The sequence below is a fragment of the Anolis sagrei genome, chromosome 6 (genome assembly GCF_037176765.1).
Source record: "Anolis sagrei isolate rAnoSag1 chromosome 6, rAnoSag1.mat, whole genome shotgun sequence".
In the NCBI taxonomy this organism is placed as follows: Eukaryota; Metazoa; Chordata; class Lepidosauria; order Squamata; family Dactyloidae; genus Anolis; species Anolis sagrei.
The window spans coordinates 89,113,675-89,137,742 of record NC_090026.1 but is presented as its reverse complement, the minus strand read 5'-3'; the positions used below and the strand labels follow the sequence as shown (position 1 = coordinate 89,137,742).

General features: G+C 39.0%; 1 protein-coding gene across 3 annotated transcripts in view; it reads left to right on the top strand.

Moving 5' to 3' along the window:
• The first annotated feature begins 49 nt into the window (after positions 1–49).
• Positions 50–24,068, top strand: part of OXNAD1 (oxidoreductase NAD binding domain containing 1) — a 32,929-nt gene continuing 8,910 nt past the window's right edge. Inside the window, exons 1-4 of one of the 3 annotated variants that reach the window (XM_060781984.2) lie at positions 50–364; positions 11,620–11,765; positions 13,484–13,541; positions 17,259–17,365. In XM_060781984.2, coding sequence (XP_060637967.2) covers positions 11,629–11,765; positions 13,484–13,541; positions 17,259–17,365 — 302 coding nt within the window. In that variant the 5' untranslated portion in view covers positions 50–364; positions 11,620–11,628. Of the gene's footprint in view, positions 365–7,531; positions 7,551–11,619; positions 11,766–13,483; positions 13,542–17,258; positions 17,366–24,068 lie in introns of those variants that run through there. The other 2 variants (XM_060781983.2, XM_060781985.2) reach the window with 2 other exon arrangements.

The window sequence follows — 24,068 nt, the reverse complement described above, 5'->3', positions numbered from 1 at the left end:
AAGATGGACTTCCGGAGATCGCCATTTTTTTTATCACAGCCAGAAAGTCTATCCTTTTTGAGGGCCACGCTAAAAGTAAACCTGAAATAGTTTCGCCCTAAGGAGGGAAGGATTTCAAGGCGCACAAGAGCAACAACATTTCTTTCTGAATTTACACAGCAACAAGTGTCTCTACTTCTTTAACTCTTCTCTGTCGCGTCGCTCCCACCATTGCTGTATTTATATTTATCTTTCTTGTCAGCTTCCTGTCTTAGACCGGATGTTTGCGACATTTTTCGTGGTCCGCCTCGTCACTATGCCGGTGTTTCGCCAGAAGGAAGGATGCGACAGTATCGATATCCTGGTTGCTGGTGGCTGAAGTAAGGTAGGTCTAAAATCATACTTGGGCAACTTTAGGCTCCCCAGGTGTGTTGGATTTCAATTCCCACAATTCCTAACAACCGGTTGTTGTTGTTCATTCGTTCAGTCGTCTCCGACTCTTCGTGACCTCATGGACCAGCCCACGCCAGAGCTCCCTGTCGGCCGTCACCACCCCCAGCTCCTTCAAGGTCAGTCCAGTCACTTCAAGGATGACATACATCCATCTTGCCCTTGGTCGGCCCCTCTTCCTTTTGCCTTCCACTTTCCCCAGCATAATTGTCTTCTCTAGGCTTTGCTGTCTCCTCATGATGTGGCCAAAGTACTTCAACTTTGTCTCTAGTATCCTTCCCCCCCAATGAGCATTCGGGCTTTATTTCCTGGAGGATAGACTGGTTGGATCTTCTCGCAGTCCAAGGCACTCTCAGAACTTTCCTCCAGCACCACAGTTCAAAAGCATCGATCTTCCTTCGCTCAGCCTTCCCTAAGGTCCAGCTCTCACATCCGTAGGTTACTACAGGGAATACCATGGCTTTGACTAGGCTGATCTTTGTTGCCAGTCTGATGTCTCTACTCTTTACTATTTTATCGAGACTGGACATTGCTCTCCTCCCAAGAAGTAAGCGTCTTTGATTTCCTGGCCACAGTCTGCATCTGCAGTAATCTTTGCGCCTAGAAATACAAAGTCTGTCACGGCCTCCACATTTTCTCCCTGTTTTGGCCTACAACTCCCAGAAATCCCAGCCAGTTTATCAGCTGTTAGGATTTCTGGAAGTTGAAGGCCAAAACATCTGGAGACCCACAGGTTGAGAACCACTGAGATAGGTCATTGACTTCCAAACTCTAGTCCTCCAGGTGTTTTGGACTTCAGCACCCAGAAGCCTCAGCTGCCTTGGCCAATGAGTGGGGATTCTGGGAACCGAAGTCCAAAACACCTGGAAGACCCAATTAAGGGAAACACTCACGTGGCCTATATTTCAAAGAAAAGAACTGGCAAAACTACCTCTGAGTATTCCTTACCTAAGAAAATCCAATGAAGTTCATGGGGTCACTATAATTTGACAGAAGACGTGAAAGCGCATTATATACAAATCTTTACCAGAAGGTAACTCTTTGGCTGGGGCACTGCCAGGTTTAAGATTTAGGATTTGAGACTCCTGTTAGTCATTAGTAAACATGACTTCCCAAAATTATGAGAGCATACCTCTTGTCTTACACCTGAATATCCTGAAAGCACTGGACTTCATGCGGTCTTGAAAGCTACATACAGCCAGTCCTGGTTGGTACTTAAGTGCTGATGGATACCAAATGCTGTCGGCTACATTTCAGAGGTAAAGGTTTTCTCTGACATTCAATCTAGTCATGTCTGACTCTAGTGCAGTGGTTCTCAACCTTTGAGTCCCTAGATGTTTTGGCCTTCAACTCCTAGAAATCCTGGTAAACTGGCTGGGATTTCTGGGAGTCGTAGGCCAAAACACCTGGGGACCCACAGATTGAGAACCACTGCTCTAGGGGGTGGTTCTCATCTCAGCATGACTGCATGGAGCGCAATTCCCTTCCCTTATTGATCTACTCGTAATTGCATGTTTTTGAACTTATAGGTTGGAAAAAGCTGGGCCTAACAGCCAACGTTCACCCCCTCCCTGGATTCGAACCACAAGCCTTTTGGTCAGCAAGTTCAGCAGCTCAGCAGTTTAACCCCCGGTGGCACAATGTGTTAAATTATTTTGCTGGAAGAACTGTTGACTGACAGGTTGATGTTTCAAATCCAGGGAGCAGGGTGAGCTCTGTCTCAGCTCTAGTTCCCCATGCTGAGACATGAAAGACGCCTCCCACATGATAGTAAAACATCAAACATCCGGGTGTCCCCTGGGCAATGTCTTTGCAGACGGCCAATTCTGTCACATCAGAAGTGACTTATAGCTTCTCAAGTTTCTCCTCACACGAAAAAAAGACCTGCTACACCACCAGGGGGCACTAAAAAACACCTTTGCCTAAGAAAACCCTGTGAAATTCATGAGATCAGCTTAAGTCTGCAGGAGATTTGAAGGCATATTACACACAAATCTTTATTAGAATTCAACTCTTTGATTGGGGCAACACCTGGTTTAAGAGGTAGGATTTGGGAAACATGTTTTGTCATTCTCATCCATAAATATGGATCCTCAAATTTTTGAGATCATACATCTGTCTTATCAACCAATGTTTTGGTCTTCTCAAAAATTTGGACTTTATTTGCTCAGAATTTCTGAGTGTTGTCAAAGCTGGCTGGGACTTTCTGGGAGTTCACTTCCAAAACACCTGGAGGATCAGAATTTGGGAACCAGTTCTCTAAAGGCACCAGATTCTGTCTAATCTCTGAAGTGAAGCTGGGTAAGCTTTGATGAGTATTTGGATGAGAGACAATCAAGAAATACCAGGCACTGTAGGCTATATTTCAGAGAAAGGAACTGAAAACCACATTTTATTTTTCCTTGCCTTAGGAAACCCTGTCAAATTTATGGGGCAAACATGAATAAATAGGTGATTGAACAGTACATGCATGCACACACACATGAGAACTTTTGGAGCAATCTCAACCTTTCTTCCTTGTAACTGAATAAAAATTACTAATCAGCCTAGTTACTGAGTAACAAGATTTTTCCTTCCCTCCTCATTTCTTTTCATACATCAGCCTAATCAAGTATTAAGTTGGAGGAGTGAGTAATCAAAAGTGACCCAGTGAGCTTTATTATATGAACCCTATTTTTTCGGTCTCTCATACTACATAGTTGTAGCATTTTAATACTGCTTTAAGTGTCCTGGCTCCATCCTATGCAATGCTGGGATTTGAAAATTCATGAGATATTTAGACTTCTTTGCCAAAGAATTCTAGTGCCTCTCAATCTACAAATCCCAAGATTCTGTAGTATGCAGTTAAGCAGGAAACAAAGTGGTATAGTTGTGTCAAATGAAAGAGATCCTAGCCTGACACACCAACAATTACACTGCTTGTAATCTAATACTCTGCTTTCCACATTACGTCACCAAATCATTAGTTAATAGCTGTCTTGTTCTGTGACTTCCATTCCTAACCTGGTGTCATGACATGTTACCTGCTGTAACAGTTTTGTTTATATTGTTGTCTTTGCTAATGCAGAAGTAGTTCTGCCTTACAACTTGGAAGGCCTTAAAAGAGGATTGTGTAAGTTTGTGGAGCATGAAGCTACCATTGGCGATTAGTCACATTAGATACGCAATATGACCCCCTTATTCACGGATTTAATACCCATGGTTTCACTTACCCATGTTCTAAAAATATTTTCCCTTGAAAATATTTGTGGGCTTCTCCAGGCCCTCCAGTGTGATTCCATGCTCTGCTTCTTGCTCAAGTGCAGTCAAAATATAGGGTTTGCTATTATCCACAGTTCCAGGCATCTATCCCCTGCAGACATTCTATATTTCTCTCCAGCCTTAGAAACAGTATGGCTGGGTCTTTACTGCTCCAAAGCATTAACTAGGACGATGCAGTCATACTCATAGCCTACTTCCCACTAGTCTGTCATGGATTGAGCAGAATGTTGTCCTGTTTAGACATTTGATTTGATTTAACGTCATTCTTATTACTATGTTCAGACATACCTGAATGCCATGACTCTCTTGTGCTGAAGTGCATGGTTGTTGCTTTTATCTGTTTTTGATAGGCCGTTCATCCATACACAGCTTCTTGCACCATCATAATAATCTTGGCCAGTGTTGAGTCAAGATATTTTTCCTAATATTAATACTTGAGATATTCATTGTTGTACAGGACAGACAAGAGGAAATCATCCCCTGAACACAATTCAACAGTGAATGCACCTATATGATGACTAATTCTAGGTGACTTTGAAAAAAAGTTAGACATTCTTACAGAGGGTAGGTGATTGTCTGCTGTAACTGCCGAGCAAGTCTGTCTCTTGTTATCTGCCCCTGATATTGTCATGTCTTGCTTCTAAACTTTCCAATAACCTCTGTCTAGAAATGGTTTTTGGTAACAAACTAGGACTAAAGCAATGGCAAGTATGCTTTATACGTTAAACTGCGTAATGGTAATGCCAGAATTAGGAGCCAAATGCAGTTCTTCAGGGTAAGGATCTCACTGCCTCAGTGAAAATCAGAAGTAACTCGCACACATGTTGTGTGCTTCTTTTATGCCTCATGTTCACTTGCTCTCTTTCTCATCTTCCCTCCTCAGATCTGCAGGCTCTTTGGGAGAAATAATGCTTTGAAAAAGCTTCCACTGATGGAAGTGGAGGCTTATTAAAAAGCCTAATATGCAAAACTGGGTCACGCTTTGAAGGTTAATTTTTCCCTCCCTTGACTGAAGCCCCTCCTTCAAAAGCATCCTCATGTGGCATTTAGTATTTTTAAAAACATGCTTCCATCTTACATATATAAGCTTCACATAATTTATGCTCATCTTCAGCCTCATTACCTATCATTTTTCGTGTCTTCTCAGGCTTAGCTACTAATTAGTCTATCTCCCCCTGCCCCCATCAGATAAGTTCAAACACAAGAGGTGCTTGAATGTTTCACTTGCCTAAATGAGGAGGAATCCACTAGGTTCAGTGAATCTTGTATTATGGGGAAAAAACCTTTTGAAATTGCTTCAGTGCAGATTTTATTCTTAAATAGAATTCTAGAAATCAAACTTATAATAATCACACATTAAAAAGAATACTCTCTTTCATGTGGTTAAAGATTTAAAGGTACCAGAAAAGTCTTAATTACAGATTAATACTGAAGGTCTGATCCTATCTCTTTTGAATATCTCATTATTAATCAAAGTATTAGTCCATTGACTGCAGCTAATCTCTGAGAAATCTGCTGCTGCTTTCTGGAGAACTTCTGAGAAAGAAAGAATGATAGTCGGTAAGAACAGATATGGTACTGTCATTAGCATTTGGGGGCAGGGAGAAAGAATTGTGACCCAGCCTTGCCCATATTAGATAGTTTGGAATTCATTGCTTTACATGGTATTTGTTTTCCATCAAACTCAAAACATTGCAGCTGGTAATTTCTCTTCTGTCAATTTTTTTTATTGCAAACCAGTTTGAATTTGCAAATGTAAAAATAATGTACAGTAGATGATGTAGTCTCCTGTTTATTTTTTAAAAAAACAACAACAACGTTGGAGGCAGTAATACTATGCACATTTAATTAGAAGACTTATCTTCTAAAGAAACACAAAATTGGGCTGATGAGATTATGAATTAGAAATCATGTTTGTCTGTTACATTTCCACAGAGGAGGCAACTATTTTCAGTATAAGTTCCCTTGACAGAATTGCAGTTTCCTAAACATGTAAAGAGATATGGCACATTCATTGGGATTGTCACTTTCCAAGCAAATATTGTCCCTTCTTTTTAAAGCTTATAAACACAGCATTGTGTCTGCATCAATGCAAAATGGTTCATCTACATTTGCAAATAAGTTTCAAGCTCTGGTTGGAATTAACTAGGATTAGCAGTACCGTTTCTACATATGTGATATTTATTTATTTATTTGAAATATTTCTAGATTGCTTTCAGTCCATAAGAGCTCTTAAGGTGATGAACAAGGAAAAACAGTTAGAATCACAGAGCCAGAAGAGATTACAATGACCATCCAGTCCACCCCCCCCCCCCCTGCCTTGCAGGAACATAGAATCAAAGCATCCCTGTCAGATGGCCATCCAGCCTCTGCTTTAAAACCTCCAGAGATGAAGACTCCACCATACTCCATGGTTCCATTGCCGAACAGCTCTTACCATCAGGAAGTTCTTCCTAATGTTTAGGGTGAATCGTTTTTGTTGCAGAGCAGCAGAGAACAAGCTTGTCCCCTCCTCAAGGTGACATCCTTTCAGATATTTAAACATGGCCATCACGTCCCCTCTCAAACTTCTTTTCTCCAAGCTAAACATGCCTAGCTCCCTCAGCTGTTCCTCACAGGACTTGGTTTCCAAACCTTTAATCATTTTGGTCACCCTAAATAATTGAAACATTGCATAGATAAAGTGTTTTTAAAAAACAAACATGAAATGACTCTATAAACTTTGGAAGCAGCCTAAGTCTAAAGAACAACCATAAAATGCAATTAGAAAACAGTTAACATGAAAAAAATGTCAAACGTTGAAGGCTGTGGGGAACATTACTCTTTTGTCTGCTCAAAAAGAGATAGAGCTTGCCCAACTTCTTTGGGCAGGGAGTTCCATAGGCAGAGTGTTGCCACAGGGAAACTCAATTATGTGTACATGATTACCTTTCACAAGATGTTGGAACCTGCAATAAGGCTTCCTCTGAGATTTTCAAATTTTAGACAGGCTTACTTTCAATATGCTGGTCTCAAGCCATTTAGAATCAGTATTGCTAAGAAAACCCCATTAAGGCGATTGCCTTGGGTTTCACCATAAATCAGAAATAACTTTAAAGTACAGAATAGCAACAACAAACCCATCCCAATGAGTCAGGACGTCCACAGTCTTCTTGGCATCAGTTATAATTAAGAGATAGAGTTTCATCAGTGTACTGATGACACACAACTCACAATTCTGAATAATATTTTCCAACAGCTTCATGTAGATATTTTAAAAGTGTATGGCCCTGTATTGACCGTTGTGGGACCTCACAGGTTAATGGCCCAAAGTCTGAACTAGAATTCAAATTGCACTGAAAGATCCAGGAGACTAACAGATCCATCCTCACTCCATCCAACTCCTAGTATAGGTCAACCACTAAGAAAAGAGGGTTCCTTGCATGGCAGGAAGATGGAGAGAGGAAAAAAACACAGGTCCAAGAGATTGTTGCATTGTGTGAATTTTTGAAATAGGATTATAAAAGCAGTACCATTTCTTCTGTTTGTAGAAACTAGTTCTCTGCATCTCAGAGTCTAGAATAAAGAATGCCCTTTTGTCTAGAGTTTCTTTTACAAGATAATCCTGATAACATTTTATTTGTTTCTAAAAGATATTCAAACATGAAAGAATACATAACAAGGATGAGTCTCCTTCCCACCTAGTAAATGTTTGAAAGAATGTAATGATGTCAGCTAACTTGTACTGCAAGAACCTTTTGCCCCTTGCTTATTTAGTTTAAGCTTTGGACACTATTGACACATGTACAGGAATTGTGGTAAATGTGAGACCTTTGAAAAATTACTTTTTTGGATTATAGTCACAGCAAGTATGGCAAATGGTAAGGAATTATGAGACTTGTGTTCCAAAAGATCTGGGGTCCTAAATCTTCTCTGTTTCAGATTTGAAGACAAAAAACTACGAGTCCTTTCAGCATTAACAAGGAGGGGAAATTAAAATATATTCAGGAGAAAAGTGTCACTTCATATTATAGGCTACAAGTATTTATACGATAAAGAAGGTTTGGGAAATGTATGTCTTTAAGCCTTTGTATAAAATAGAAGTCTAGCAATGCTTTTTGAAGTAGCTTGTTGTTCTAAAATATTATGTACAGAAACAATTTGTAAAGTGTTGCTAAAGGGAATAGTTGAAATAAGTACCACCAGATGTCACCATTGTTATGACTGATTCAAAAATGTTACAACCTACAGCATGAAAGAACTATACAGATAATTATTGTTCACTAGCCGTCCCCTGCCACACGTTGCTGTGGCCCCAGTCTAGTGATCTGGAAAATAAAGTAATGAGAAAGTGTTGATTTCTAATATATGTAATTTCTTTATGCTTGGGGGTAAACATTATTTCGTGTTGTTTCTTTGTCAGTGTTGATGTGGAGATTGTCTGGTTTGCCTACTCTGGAACAGGCAACATATAATTGTCCTTCTTTAGGGGTCCCTTTCAAATCTATGATACTATATATGTGTCTCTGTGTGTGTGTGTGAATCATATCTATCTAGATCTATGACTGGATGGCTCTTTGTCAGGAGGGCTTTGATTACCTTTTCTTGCCCTGGTGAAGGGAGTTGGACTGGGTAGCCTTAAGTGTTTTCTGTTGGTCATGGGGGTTCTGTGTGGGGAGTTTTGCCCAATTCTGTCATTGGTGGGGTTCAGAATGCTCACTGATTGTAGGTGAATTATAAATCCCAGCAACTATAACTCCCAAATGTCAAGGTCTATTTCCTCCAAATGCTAGCTGTGTTCATATTTGGGCATATGGAATATTTGTGCCAAGTTTGGTCTAGATCCATCTTTGTTTGAGTCCATAGTACTCTCTGGATGTAGGCGAACTACAACTCTCAAACTCAAGGTCAGTGCCCACCAAACCCGTCTAGTGTTTTCTGTTGGGTCATGGGAGTCCTGTGTGCCACGTTGGGTTCAATTCCATCATTGCTGGAGTTCAGAATGCTCTTTGAGTGTAGGTGAACTATAAATCCCAGCAACTACAACTCCCTGTAAAGTCTTAGGAGAGAGGAGGGATGATTTATTCTTTATTACTCTTAATGGTGCCACCAATGTGTGATGTGAGGTATTATTGGGAGATATGGCACACTGGACGCAAAATTAATGGAGGTGAGGCAGTCTTCAAACAAAAGTTAACAAGTTTATTGAGCACAAAGCGTGTGGTTGCAAATTGTAACTTTTCTTATAGAACTCAGAATAATGCTTGGTTAGTTGAATGTTACACTTTTTCAGGTTATACAGTATCTTCCTGAGGTGAAGCACTTATTACAAAACAAAGTTCCAATACAGGGATGTCTCCCTTATCTGATCCTCCCTTGATCAGATACTTAATAAGCTTATTCTTTAGCCTTTCTTTAGACTAACGGAATACTGGTTATGTTTCCCTTATCAGCCTCTCTAGGCTAAGAAACTTCCAGTAGCTTAATCTGGCTTTCCAAAGCCTCAAAACCTTGCTTCACAATTCACTCTTTTACAGCTATAACCTCCTAATCTTTCCTCTACCAATTCCTCACCCTCCAATCTTAACTCCTGACTGCTCACTCCTCTAACCCTAAACCCTAACTCTGACTGAACTTAAACTGTCGTTTTTCAAACTCTCCCCTCTAAGCTCCTCCCACTTCTCTACAGCATCATCTCCATGGTAACGCACTCTCAGCTAGGCCGCTCCAGCATTAGTGCAACCAATCCAAACACAAATACAGTTAAAATCATACAATTTATAATCAACTTCTTTACACTCCCAAATGACAAAATCGGGGGGGGGGGGGTGAGTGATGCTCACTACTTGGGTTAGTAGGTGTCTTGTATTTGGCGGCAATTTGTCCAGTGGTTTTTGAGTTAACATTACATTTTATTTATATAGATGTAAACTTAAGACAACAAAAGCAGCAGAATATTATCAGGCCTGTCTGGTTATAAAGTTGTCAACTGAAATACCATGTAGATGCTGTAGTCCTAAACACGCTTTTTGGTACTAAATACTTTTGAACTCATTAGCACTTTCTTTCATGAAAGTTGCAAATAGCATTGGATTCTTTGAATACTATTTTGCCATTTGAAAAATCCTACAAAAGACTATATAAATATAATATAAAATTGGTGACATTAAATTTCTGTCTCCCACTTCTAGGCTAACAATACTTCAGGTTGGGCTGTTTCTTCTGGCACTGTTGTTGCATTTGTTGGAACACTTCATGACTGTAGTAGTTCTTGTGTGTGATTTTATTTGATTAATCCCAGTTTCACTGTAAGCTAGTTGACATGGTAGCATATCTGACAGTACACTAGAATTAGAATGTATAACTTTATTCCTTATAATCAAAGCATGCACTCTATGTATTTTTATAACTGACATATCTTTTGTACCTCGACATCAAGCAAAGCAAACTGATAAAGGTCTTTAAAAAATTCCCACTGAACTATGAAACACCTAGGGTGGCCTAAGGCTAGTTTCTCCATCCCTCAGTTGGACTTAATCTTCAAGGATTGTTTTTGGAATAAATGTTGAATTCATTCTAGTGATGAGTCCATCTAGTGATGAAAAAAGCACAGTCTAACTAATTAATGCATTATTATGTTCTAAAATACTAGTCCTATCTCGGTGTCACCTTTGATCGAACACTAAAATTCAGGAAATACTGTATGAACACCAAGCACAAAGTAGCTGCTTGAAATAACATCCTGCAGAAACTGACTGGCAACACATGGGGTGCAGACCCAAAATTAATAAGAAAATCAGCTCTGGCCTTGTCTTATTCAACTGCTGAGTATGCCTGCCCTGTTTGGAACAAGTCTGTCCATGTGAAGCAGATGAATATAGCACTGAATAAAACAGGTAGAATAATGACAGAATGTCTCGAACCCACACCTGTTGATAGACTCTGTAAGCTAGCTGGCATTGCGCCCCCCCCCGCCCAACTGTGCAACAGAAGTTGCTGCTAACTGGGAGAGAAATAAGGTTCAACCTTGTGAAAGCCATCCACTGCATGTCTATCAGCCTCTTCCCATTAGACTTAAATCAAGAAAAACCTTCATGAAAACCACCACCCCTCTTAATGTTCCCTCAGCAACAACAAGAATCCTCCACCTTGTGTAACTGTGGAGCAGAACAAACAACTCCGCATCTGTATGCATGCCCACAATGCCCTGCCTTATGCACAGAGGAAGAATTGTTTAAAGCCACAGACAATACAGTCTCTGTTGCCTGTTTTTGGTCAAAAATTATTTAGCCACGTGTGCTCCCTCTATTTTTATCAGTTTTATACATATTTATGCAATGCCTTTGACACTAAATAAACTAGTCCTAAGTGTATTTATAGGAAAGTAAGCCCTTATTGGACACAATGCATGCATTCACACAAGGCAGGGATTTCAGGAATCCTCACTTTTTCTGTCTTATAAACACATAGAGTGAATATATATATAGAGAAATGCAGTGGAAGATATGTAAGAGTATTTTTAAAGTTAAAAGGAGAATGTTAACTTGATGAGCAATATAAGGATGGCATACATTGCTTAGTGAAGAATCCAGAATTTGGCATCACCACATGAAACAATGAGAGGATTGTTATCTACAGAAGTCAGTTCTTATGACTGAAAGCAATCTTACATTCAGAAGGAAATGTGTTTGTGATGTGAGTACCTGTGTCCTAGAAGGTGTCTATGATGTCAACAACTCTCTGTGATGGGGCTGAATTATCAAGTAACAATATACATACATACATACATACATACATATATATACACACACACACACACACATATGCATTTGGTAAATAATCTAAATGTAGCAAAATAAATTGTCTCCTTCAGAGTTGAGTACATCTGGCTGCTGAGATGATTCTCAATACAAACTAATAATAAATATATTACTTTAATTGTCATTACAGGTGCTTTTAATGCTGGAGAAAGCTATGACTTGTACTGCTGCCTTTGCTGTCTCTCCATTATGGAGGAGCACCTGTAGAGTTCTTCCCAGTTGTTCTTCGTTCTTACATCTAAGATATGCAACTTCGTCTTATTGCACTGTAAATGGGTACGCTATTTACACCTTTTCATTGTGAATGTTGAGAAAAATGGAAAAGTTCACATAATTGTTGTTGCTGTGTGCTTTCAAGTTGTCCAATTTATGGAGATACTAAGGTGAGTATACTGGTGGGATTCTTGGCAAAATTTGTTTGCCTTTGAAAAAGTGGCATGTCCAAGGTTACCCAGTGGGTTTCCATGGCCTTGTGAGGATTCAAACCCTGGCCTTCGGAGCCGTAACCAAGTGCTCAAACCATTGCTTCACACTGGATACCCAAAAACAAACTGGATGTTCCCATAATACAGTAATTACATTTCTTTAAAAACGGGTGTTGGAGGAAATCTGCCTTTAGGATTAAGTAGAGGATTAGTGGATTAAAGCAATGTTTTGTTTTTTTTAGAGAGATGGTGCCCTGGGCAGAATCTGTCATTATTTATTATTTCATATCAAAAGCATTGCATAAATTAGTACAAAACTGATAAAGGTAGAAGGAGCACAGATGGCTAAATATCTTTTGACCAAAAATGGGCAACAGCAATGGCATTGTCTGTAGCCTCCAACAATTCTTCCTTTGTACATGAAGCAGGGCAGAGTGGACAAGCATACAGATGCAGAGTTGTCTGTTCTGCTACACAGTCACACAACGTGTGGATTCTGTTAGGTAGTGCCATTTTGCCAGGTTGTCTTTTGATCTGCTCACTCCACTTCTGAGTCTGTTCAGGGACTTCCAAGTTGCCCATTCTTGGTTTGCCGCTGAAGGAAGACCCTCGTGGGCGGACGTACAGTTGGGATTTCCTGGTTTAGCTGCCCAGAGGGATACCCTTGCTGCTGGGGGGATGCCAAGAGGAGTGGTGATTCTCATAAAGCTTTTCCTTGATTTGAGTCTACTGGGAGGAGGCTAGTAGCCATGTAGTGGATGGCTTTCATAGTGTTCAACCTTATTTCTGTCACATTTAGCAGCAATTTCCCATCACACATGGGGGGGGGGGAGCAATTCCAGCTAGCTTGTAGAGTTTATCAACAGGTGTAGGTTTAAGACATCCTGTGATTATTCTGCATGTTTCATTCAATGCTATGTTCACCTGCTTTTCATGGGCAGACCTATCCCAAACAGGGCAGGCACACTCGGCAATTGAGTAAGACAAGGCTAGGGCTGATGTTCTTACTAATTTTGGGTCTGCACCCCATGTGCTGCCAGTAAGTTTCTGCAGGATGTTATTGCGTGCAGCTACTTTGTGCTTGGTGTTCAAGCAATCTGCCATTGAAGGCCAGTCTACCTCTCCCTCTTCCTCTCCAAATGTCAGTAAAATTAACTAAAAATTGCCAACTATTGTCTCCAAATTATGCATGTAAGACTTAGTTTCTGGTGCTGTAACTACTATCTTATATCAGAAGAACACATCAAAATGTCTGAGGACATGGATTTGCTTTGTATATGTTTAACTCAACTTGAAATTTCTAGTATAACTTTGGATCCTAGACAGATGGCACAAAGCATTGCATTGCCCATGTTCCCTCTTTGCTGGCTTATTTTTGGAAGCAGTGGTGGGGTGAGATGAATGTTATATGTTACAACAATGCTGTTCTACTTTTATCTTTAAAATTATTGTCCTCCCCCTCCAAGATTAGGGTTCAGTGGGTTCGTTTTTTAAATATGTCTTTATAATGATTTACTCTGAAGAGTGTGATTCAGTAATTACAACTCTCAATTTGTGTTTTATTTAAAGCAAAATGAAATCCAAGTCGGATCATCTGGAGAGAACAGCTAATGACTTTCGACAGGAGGTTGGTATTATGCAGTTCAGACTTACAATGTGATGTATGTGGTGAAGAGACCCACTGAGTTTTATGATAACTTTGCCCTTCTTTTTCCTGTCCTTTTGTGACTGCATATTGCACAGAAGTTGACTACAAAATGAAATGTCATCGAAAGAATAACTGGAGGATACTGAAATAAAAAGTACAGTAAACTATTAGCAACATACTTGTCTCCTTTCTCTGGTTTCTCCCATGCCTCAATTTCTTCCACCTGTCCCCACCTGCCACCTCACTGGTGCTTCATGCCATTTTTAATAGGCACCTGTAATGGAACTGTATAAGCTCCTTTTGTTAGGCTGCCTCACCCACAGTTTGATAATAGTCACTTTTCTGTTAATTTTATGAGGGTGGAGCTTAAGAAAACCTTTTGGTTTAGATCAGTAAGTTTGCCTGCCCCTTTGCCGGGGGAAAGAGAGCTATCTTTAGTTTAGGGTTATTACAACCAGGGAATCTTGGAAGCAAGACGTGTCTGTTGTTGGTCCCAGCGAGACCCAGGTTTAGACAAGTCATTTCAAGCCTGGGTCTCTGAATAATCTGGGAACTCATTCAGCTATACTGGCTTAAAGCTGGTCATTGACAGTCTGTGGAGTTTCCAGTGCCTTCAGCAAGGTGCCAGGCCTAAAGACTTGCTCTATCTATCTCTGGTCTGATCGCCTTGGGCATTGAGCGCCCTGAGTGAGCAGAGAAAGTCCCTAGAATCATCCATAATCAACAACTTCAGGTACAACCAGCTGCCTTCAAACTTTAAGTTTGGACTTTGTTGTGGGGAAATTAAGATAGTGCCTGGGTGGAGATTGGCCCAAGACCAATTAATAAATCATTACCGTTTCTTGAAAGCAATAGCATGGACATTGATTCTGTGGGGTTCCTTGCTCAAACAGGAAGGCAATCCATCATCCCCCAAACTGATAGAAAGTCAGGACACATTAACACTTAAGACATTTAAAGCAGCTTGGGTGCAACAGCATAGCACCTACAAGCCTCATTGACCACTCAGTCTTGCAAGGCTTGCAGTCTGTATTAAAAATGGCGTACAGCACATAATCTTCAAATAATCGTATTTGTGAATAATCAAATTTGTGAAAGCTAAACTCAGAAATATTACTGCACATAAAGGAATAAATTTGTTGTAGTTTTCTTTCTTCCTACCTTATTATAGGAGAGCAGAGAGAAGCCGCTATGTTCATAAAATACTACAATGATTTATTACTTTTCATGTCTTAAAATGCAACTGAAACAACAAATCAAATTATTTCAGTTCTCAGTGTGCAGCAGTGTCAGAATTTCTTTAGTCACATAGTGATAGGGTATCGTCTTTTCTAAATGTGACAACTTGTAGTCGAAGCCTTCTGGAAAACAAGCCTGTATGTTCTGCAGAAAACATGCTTTCATGTTCTTCAAAAGGCACAGAGGGTAACTGGATGTGATAAAGTTCCCCTGAACTTTGTAGTTGTCTTGGGACCCTTCCACACTGCCCTTTATCCCAGGATCTTTAAAATGGAATATATGACTCCCCACTGCCAGATAACATACTCTGGAATCAGATCCTGGGATAAAAGGACAGCGTGGAAGGGCCCTTGGATGGAGTGCAGAAAGAAATTTCTGTTGCTGCTTTTGTGGCACATAGCAATCTAATCACCAAATGTACATTAGGATACAAATTCTAGTGACATTAATGTGGTAATTGGCTTTATTTGCAAAATATCTTATCTGAAAAGTAAGAGGTATATAAGTTAGAGTAGACAGAGGAATCAGATACCTCTGTTCTTTTTTTAGACCACATAGATTAAATCTCTTTCCTATAACCACTTCATATGCAGGATCTAGTAAAACTTGAAGCATTTCTGTCCTCAGATTAGGTCATAGGTTAATGTGTACAGGACAAGGCTAACTGGTGTATTCATTTCCTATCCTGGGGCCTCTGCACTAGGAATAACATTTAACAAGTACCTTGAAGTCAGTAGACTATTTAACTAGGATAACACACTCTCTCTCCGCACTGTGTTGTAAAATTACAAAAAACCTGCTAGCATTTATTTGGCAAGTGTCCTGTTGTTTTACTGGACAATAGACATGTTCAAATATTTTTATGGAGAAATTCATTTCCTGCCATATGTTTTAAATTAAAGTGTAGCTGGTTAAATTTCATTTGTTGGACGCCGGCCTTTCTAGATGGGAAATGACACAGTCATAGCACTAGTTGAAATTGCAGTATATACTTTAAAAAGTCTCTTTACTTTTGGACCTTCATGAATTTTCTTAAATTTGTTTATAATGTTCTGCAACAAATTGGATGAACGTAATTCATGTAAGTCAGGAAAAATGCAAAAGAGTTGGAAATCATTTTTTAGTCATGGACAACCTAGATGTAGTATTTATTAGATAGATTATTGTGGTATGAGAGATTTTTGGCTAAGACAGATTTAGGTTCAGATTTCTACTCAGCCATAAAGCCTGTCACCATATTTCAGGTTTTATGTCACCATATTTCAGCCTAATTTACCACATGAGATCGCTGTGAGGATAATTATTTTTGTATTATGTTTTTGTATAATCCTCTGCGCATCTTTGAGGAAAGGCAAGATAAAATTTATTTATTTATTTATTTATTGTTATCTACTGCATTTTTACCCCACTCTATCTCAACCCAAAAGGGGACTCAGAGCGGCTTCCAAATTGGCAACAGTTCAATGCCACAATAAACATAAACATACAAATACAATATACATTATACATTGAAATCAATAAAAATCATAAAATCACAACAATCAATACATTAAACAAACTATTAAAAATACAAAGACCCAAAATCGTAATCCAGGAGCCATTCTAATCATATTTCAATCATGTTGTAGCTGCCTTTTGCACTGTGCTACTCTCCAAATGTTTGGTTCCACAGCCAGGCTTTAAGTTTCTTTGTCAAGGCCAGGAGGGAGGGAGGCAATCTAATTTCACTGAGAAGGGAGTTCTACAGCTGAGGGACCACCACTGAAAAAGGCCTGTCCCTAACCCCGCCTGTAAAGGAGGTGGGACTGAGGGCAGGGCCTCCTCAAAAGATCTTAGCGTTTGGGCTGGTTCATAGGGTGAGGTATGTTTGGACAGGTAAGCTGGGCCAGAAACATTTAGGTCTTTATAGGCTAATGCTATCACTTTGAATTGTTCTTGGTAGCAAATCGGCAGCCAGTGGAGCTGACGCAGCAGGGGGGTTGTATGCTCCCTGTACACCGCTCTGGTGAGCAATCTGACTGCTGCCCATTGGACTACTTGAAGCTTCCGAACAGTCTTCAAAGGCAACCCCACATAGAGTGTGTTGCAGTAGTCTATTTGAGATGCAACATTGTTACATTAACATTGTTATTCCCCTTTGTTTCAAAAAATAGTGTTATAGTTGATTTTTAGAAAGTTTTCTTGGCTCAAAGTAGAAAAATGAAATGTCCAGTCCTTGGGAATAAAAGAACTAAGGCGTAATCCTAAAGAGAGTCAAGACTGAGTCTCACTGTCCATAGCGAGGCCTATATGTGCATAGCACTGAATAATATATCAACGTATAGTAGCAGAATCAGCTAGTTGAATCAATTCAGCATTGGTAAAACATTTTTGGAAGGAGGTTTCTACATATCTGTTAAGGTTTCAGTTTCCTGAAGCATAAATAATTATGATAATATTTCATTTTTTGTTTTTTAGATTATTTCTAAAGCCAAAGTGTGTGGAATCACCAGTGAATCTGAAACAGTTAAAAGGCTTCGTTTGGCTGTCACAAATAAAGAATTTACTTTTAAAGCAGGACAATGGTAAGATTCCTTGCTCTGGGTATATTATATGGAGGGACAAGACAAACTTAAATTGATGATGCAGTTATAGAAATAACTTCAAGCAGTCTGCTTCTTTCAAATGCACACTGGACTGAAGACTTATAGTCTAGTTAGTTTTGTATAAAACAATTGGTAAAAGTGATTTGGGATCTTTTCACTGAATGCAAGATACTAACAAATGCTAAATATGTGAAATAAATCACTTTTTTTTTGGAATTGTCCAATTTGTAGCTTTTTTCCCCTTAAGAGTGTTGTATACAGAAATCCATTAGGCATAGTTTCATTTACACATTTCCTGCTCTGCTGAGTGCTGTAAGTTTTTATTAAATATCTCCTGCTGAGTTACAAAAGGACAAATGGGTGGCTTTGGTCTTCTGAGCCATGTCACTGGATTTTCCAAGTGAACATCGATTTCTCAAATGCCATTTTCATGAGCCACATGGGAACCTCTTTTGAAGGCGAAGGGGCTTTGAAAAACAGTTTGATTTGGCACATATGAATTCCAAAAGTACAAAGTCAGCCTTTTTTTACAGGGACTGTCTCAGCCATCTCTGTTTCCTTGCCATAGAGTTGGATCAAAAGGTACTTTCCTGCATGAGGTTTTACATCTTTCGCTAGAGCACTTTGTTAGCAAGATGAAACGAAATCCACACAAGCCATTTCATTTGCATAAGAGCTTCTGCAATGACTCACCTGACTTGAAGCATGAAAACTGCTACGCGATTATCCCTTAATATGACTGCAAAACCTTTAATGACCATTGGTAGAATAGGACTAATGCATAGGGTCCTTCCTCCTCATGTGGGTTATATGTTGAATGCAACATCTCAGAATTTCATATTATAAGCAGTATTTGTAGGCATTCTTTGTATTGTCTCAAAGTTCAATTGATTTTTCAAGGCTATACTAAATTCTATGCTGATAATTCAGGATTCCTCCCCTGTTTTCCCCTTTTCTTTTCTGTCTATTGTCAGTCCATCTGGCAGCCAGGTTTTATAGGCACCAAACTTTTATTTGCTAGGATGTTAATAACACAAGTAACTAGCACAGTGTTAATTTTGCAGCCTTATACATTTAGAACAAGAAAACAAGATGTTGATTGCAATAATTCATGTTTGTGGAGCAATTTGCAGCAGCCTTTGCACATGTGCCCAGATGCATACTAAATTTGTGCTTGCTGGTTCTTGGAAAAACATTTACCCTTCAAAAATGTTTGGGTAATTATCATACTGAAAACTGGGTTCTCTAATTGTAATTACTCTTTTCATTATCTTCCCTTTTTAAAGTATTTTTATTCTGTTTGGCATGGTAACTTTCCTCTAAGTGCAGCTTGAAAGCCTGATTGTGTTCTAATGGGGGGTACTAAGTATTAGGCCACGAGAGAAAAAGGTTAATAGACCCACTTCTATAGTGAAGTGGCTGGGTTTCTCTTCCTGACGCAAACAAGCACCATTCTTTTCATTTGATTTGCACAATATAAAAGTCATTTCCCTCCACGGGCTAGCCGATTGTGTTTACATTTTGCCCATGCAAGATTTCTGCCATGACAGATGGCAACTCGACAGATTCTTCATAGCGGTTTCTATTATACAGTTGCTCTTGAGTATTTCTTGAGCAGTAGTTTGTAGAGGTGTTATTGTGACAGCGCCCCCTCCCCCCAATTCTTCCTGCTGTTTTGTTCCAAAATTGGCTGTGGTTTTTTCCCTTGTGCTGCTATTGACTAACAATCATTCTCTTCATTCCTTTTAGGATTAAATAAATATCTTGAATGAAATTTCATTTTGGTAAACATTTTTTGACTGTTCAGTCTGTGATTCATTTTGAGGAACTAGAGAAAGACTAGACAAAATAAAATCTGACTGATGGCACAGTGCCTGAGTAGATGACTCTTCCTTGTAATTAAGGGCTCAATTGAGACATCAAATGAAAGCTTTCCTTTTATTGTTGTTATGTGTGTTTAAGTCTTTTTAAAATTTATGGCAACCTAAGATGGACTTAGTATCACATTTTTGTAAGATTTGCTCCTAGGTTGCTATTACCTTCCTCTGAGGCTTGGTGAATGAAATCCTATGCATGCTGCACATATCTTACTTGTAGTGCAAAAAAAAACCCCTGTGAAAGAACAATATAAAATTTAAATGAACAGTTTTAACCAACGTAATCTTACCAGCATTTCAGTGTGGACATACTTTTGGCAGATGAGATAGTCAAGTTAATTTAGAATTGGTTTTTTTTTTTTTTGTGCCTTCTAGTTGTTTCAGACTTAGGGCAACCCTAAGTCTAAAGTTTAGGGCGGCAGAGCAGGTCAATAACCGTGGGCCTTAGTGGTTACCTGGACAATTGAAAAATAAATTAAAAATCCCAAAAAATTCAGAAGTGCATGCCTCATTCACAAAGATAGCTTTTAAGAATACTAAACAGTTTATTTATTTATTTACCATATTTATATCCTGCCGTTCTCACCTCGGAGGGGACTCAAGGCGGTCTTACAGCAGGCAGCAATTTGATGTCATATACATATATATAAAATAAACAATTAGAATTAAAACCAGAATTATTAAAATAAACAATTAAAATCATGTCAACCAAAACATAGTCCAGGGCCGTTCCATTGTTCAATCACATTGCTTCATAGTCACTTATTGCACTGCTCTAATTGTCAAAAGCTTAGTCCCAAAGCCACATCTTAAGGGTTTTTTTCCCTTGAAGGTCAGGGAAGAAGGGGCTAATCTGATCTCACTTGAGAGGGAGTTCCATAGTCATCACTGAGAAGACCCTGACTCTTATCCCTATCTGTCGCGCCTGCGAAGGTGGGATCGAGAGTAGGGCCTCCCCAGATGAACTTAATTGCCGAGATGGTTCATAGAGACCTTGAAATTATGATATTTAAAATTAAATTGTTGTGCCCATGGTCTTCTAGGAGCAATGTATCATCTTTTCTCTATTGTTTTTGCCAGAAGAAGATTCATCTGGGATTTTGGAGATGTTAAAGCCCACAAGAAAAAAAAATGGGGGTGGAATAACATGTGGTCTAAAAGTCTCAGTTTGTCTATCCCTTAAAGTATTTCCATTGAAACTTGTAGCTCAATCTCGCACAACAAAGATAAACAGAAATTAAGTTAGAGTCTCCTGGCAAATTTTAAAGTGATTGGGTAAGAGTTTTTGACATCCCGTAATTTTAAAAAGAGAATCAACCCCCACCCTGCCTTGCCCCCAAATTAGATGGCTGAAAGAGGCAGCTTTGGGCAGCGCCAAGGATGGATTTCTTTGTAAAAGGACTAATCATATTCTTTATCTGATCTCCTTAACTTTAATTGTGCAGCTACCAACTGAAAGCCTTCCTAGTGGGCTTTGCATGCCTGCTCAGAAGTAATTCCCATTGTTTTCAGGGTGTAGTTCTCGATACGTGATTATGAGACTATAGTCTTGCTTAGCCAGACAAACATGGCTCAGGCTACGAATATAATTATGCAACAATAAGTTTTGTCAAAGTATAGTTTTTAAATGTAAAGTATCTCAGCTGTCCTGGCAAATGAAAAATAGGCACATTGTATTAACCTCCACATTTTGGTAATACACTAGTAAGCTTAATGTAAGGAAAGGAAGCAGCCAACCCAATTAAAGTAAGTGAGAACTTTGGTGTTTACTTTCATGAAATAAATAAATTGAGAGTCTTTGCCCAAGACAGATAGCATGTTTCTGGGCATGCACAAATAACGTTTAAATGGGGTGTAGTAGCTTTATGTAGAGGGGAAAAAGTAGGAAACTTCTGATCAGGAGATATATAGAAACCCGTGGGAAATAAAAGATTTCTGATGACATTTGGAAGACATTCTAGCATATATTATGCAGAACCCGTTTCCTCTCTTCCTAATTAGGTGTCTGCTCATCTTGTGTTGATAGCCTATTTTATATAGTCTGTTTTATGTGTAATTATGAATAAATGCATATACATATCATTTGTATGCAGGTAATTATATGCTGTACCTATAGCTTTCTGTACAGAATATTTTCGAAGCCCCAGCTGATATCCATAATTAGGGAAGAGTTTTCCAAATAAACACAGGTAGCAGATTTGACACTTGAGTCTTGCTTATGTTTGATATTATTTAACAATAATGTGCATATTATTAGTATTCTGCCTCTGCTCATTATGATGGATATGCAAAGATGAGTCGATGCATAGCATTGTAGCCTTTTAAGTAAGAATGTTGGTACTCGGAGCATCTAGATGGCTGTGTGCTTTTTGGCAGTTGCAGATAGACATTGTTATGTTTTTTCCTTATCTGGCTATACAGTGAAGACTTTTTAATATTTTAGAAAGATAGTTTTTATTACTGAATCAAGTATGCTGTACTTTTCAGGCTAGAGTTTTAATCTTTTTTAGATTATTTTAGTAGTTTTATTACTCTACAACACTCTGCTCTCTCTTTATGGAGCATTAAACTAGTAGTTACTTCCTTCGTAATTGGATTTAGATGTCGAAATACCTGGCATATTTTTGGCCTTACTAATAAATTGTAGTGCAGTGGGTCTTCTGCTTGCACATTTTTGGGTATTAGTCAAATGATCCCTATGTACCCACAGAAACATATTAAGATAAAGTTTTATATAATAAGGATGTCAGTGTAGTATATATGTACATGTATATGTATGTATGTATGTATGTATGAGAACCATCATGGTGTAATGCATAGTTTTCCAAGTTGCGCATCACAGCGTGAGTGTGTCGGCTGCAGTGTGTAGGCATATTGTGGGAATGTAGCAAGAAATTTAAAAAAATCTTGGAATTTTATATTATTATCTTACCATATATTTTAAAATATATACCATAAATGAAAGATTTTCATGAGGTATTTTGTGTCCCTGTACCTTTCATTATTACAATTTATGTTTGTGCCCATACCTCTTATAAGGGGTTAGTTTAACCTCCAGTTTGCTAGTAAAGCCGAATTACTGTGTTGTGAAATGATGTATGTCTAAAAAATGTGTCGCCAATGTGGAATGTTAGGAAAGCTCATGTGTAGTGGATTGAGTGTTGGATGATGACTCTGGAGACCGGGATTGCCACTTAGCCGCTTCAGCAAGTCACACTCTCTCGGCCTCTGAGAAAGGAAAATGCAACTCATCCCCACCCCCAAAATCTTAACCAAGAAAACCCCCTGACAGATTTGCTTTAGGGTCACCATAATTCAGAAGTAGTTTAAGATAGACAGTAGCAATGCATTATGTGTGTTGATAAAGAGAAAATTGCCCTGAGGTGAGATTATTTCCAGCTGCACTACATTGACATTTACAAGCTCCACAACAGAATGTATTGATCAAGTGTCTGTGGTGTGCTGGGTGAATTTGCAGAAGGATATTTTTCAAACTTTCTGTAATAGAGAAGATGGGGAGGAGGACATCCCCAAATGATAGTAGGGCTTATGTCTATTTAGTGAGATGTTAGCTTTAAAGAAAATATAAGCAAGTGAGACATGAGGGTGTGAGTCAGTGAATCACAGGTAGAACGCCCTGCCCAGTTTGATCTATTTAGTTGTCGTTTATATTTAATAATTTATGTGTATCTGTCCAATGATATAACATATTACATGAACAATATTCTGGCACTAGAGGGCACTATAATGCAGGTTGGAATGTGTTATATATTCTATAAGGGGTTATAGTTTTGACCTAACAATGAAACATAAGCAAGCCACAAGCTTTGAATTCAAAAATGTTTAAAGCCCTCTCCCCCCCCCCCCTTGTAGAAATTACTTTTTAGAACAGGCAGGATGAAGTTGAACAAGCCTAAACTGAGTCCAGATAAAACAGAGATATTGGGAGGCTGACTGACCTCTATGGAGATCTTTTGCTTGTCTTGAATGAAGTTTCTCTCTGCTTGAGTGGCAAAGTTGGAAATTTGAAAGTGCTCCTGGTTTTAGAGGTATAATGAAAGCCCAAATGTAATTGATGGCCAAAAGTGCTTTTTATCACTTGAAATTCAAATGCCAACTTTGGCCCTGCATACATCAGATAGGTCTGACTAATAGGCTTGTGCACGGATTTGGTTTCGTCAGTTCCCTTTGGCCAATACAGCTTGTTTGGCTGACTGTAAAGGTAATGGCTCAGCTGCCATTTATTTATTTATTTATTTTGCCAAAACAGGCCATGCGGATGCTCTCTTATTCAGCATCATGTGCCATGCAAAGAGGCTGCCATGTGCTCACTGAGGATTTCCCTGTGAGCCCAGCCTGTTGAGCCAATCAGAATAGAAGAACACTGTAATGTGTCTTACGCAAGTTGTGTTTATGTAATGGGGCGAGCACCTCCATTGTTCTCAGTTGCATCCTGGCTCAGAGGTGCTTCAGTCCGATTGCCTTGCTGCTAACTCTCAGATGTATTTATTGGCTTGGCCTCTCTCTAATATTGAATCATTTTTATTTTCCTTTATTTTCTTAATTCTTAATCCCAGAAAACAAGCAGAAAAGCCTCATTCACAGAAAACTACTACCAAATTACCTACTTACCTATAACTTCATTCCTTTGTAAACAAATTCTCTCCATTTATATTTCTCTGTGCTCTAAAAAGAAAAAAAAATCCTAAAAATCAGGGGATGACCCAAGCATTATGAAACTTGGTAGGCTCACAGTGGTAGATGTGTCCTCCAAGTGTGGCTATTTTCATCCTAATGGCCCTAAA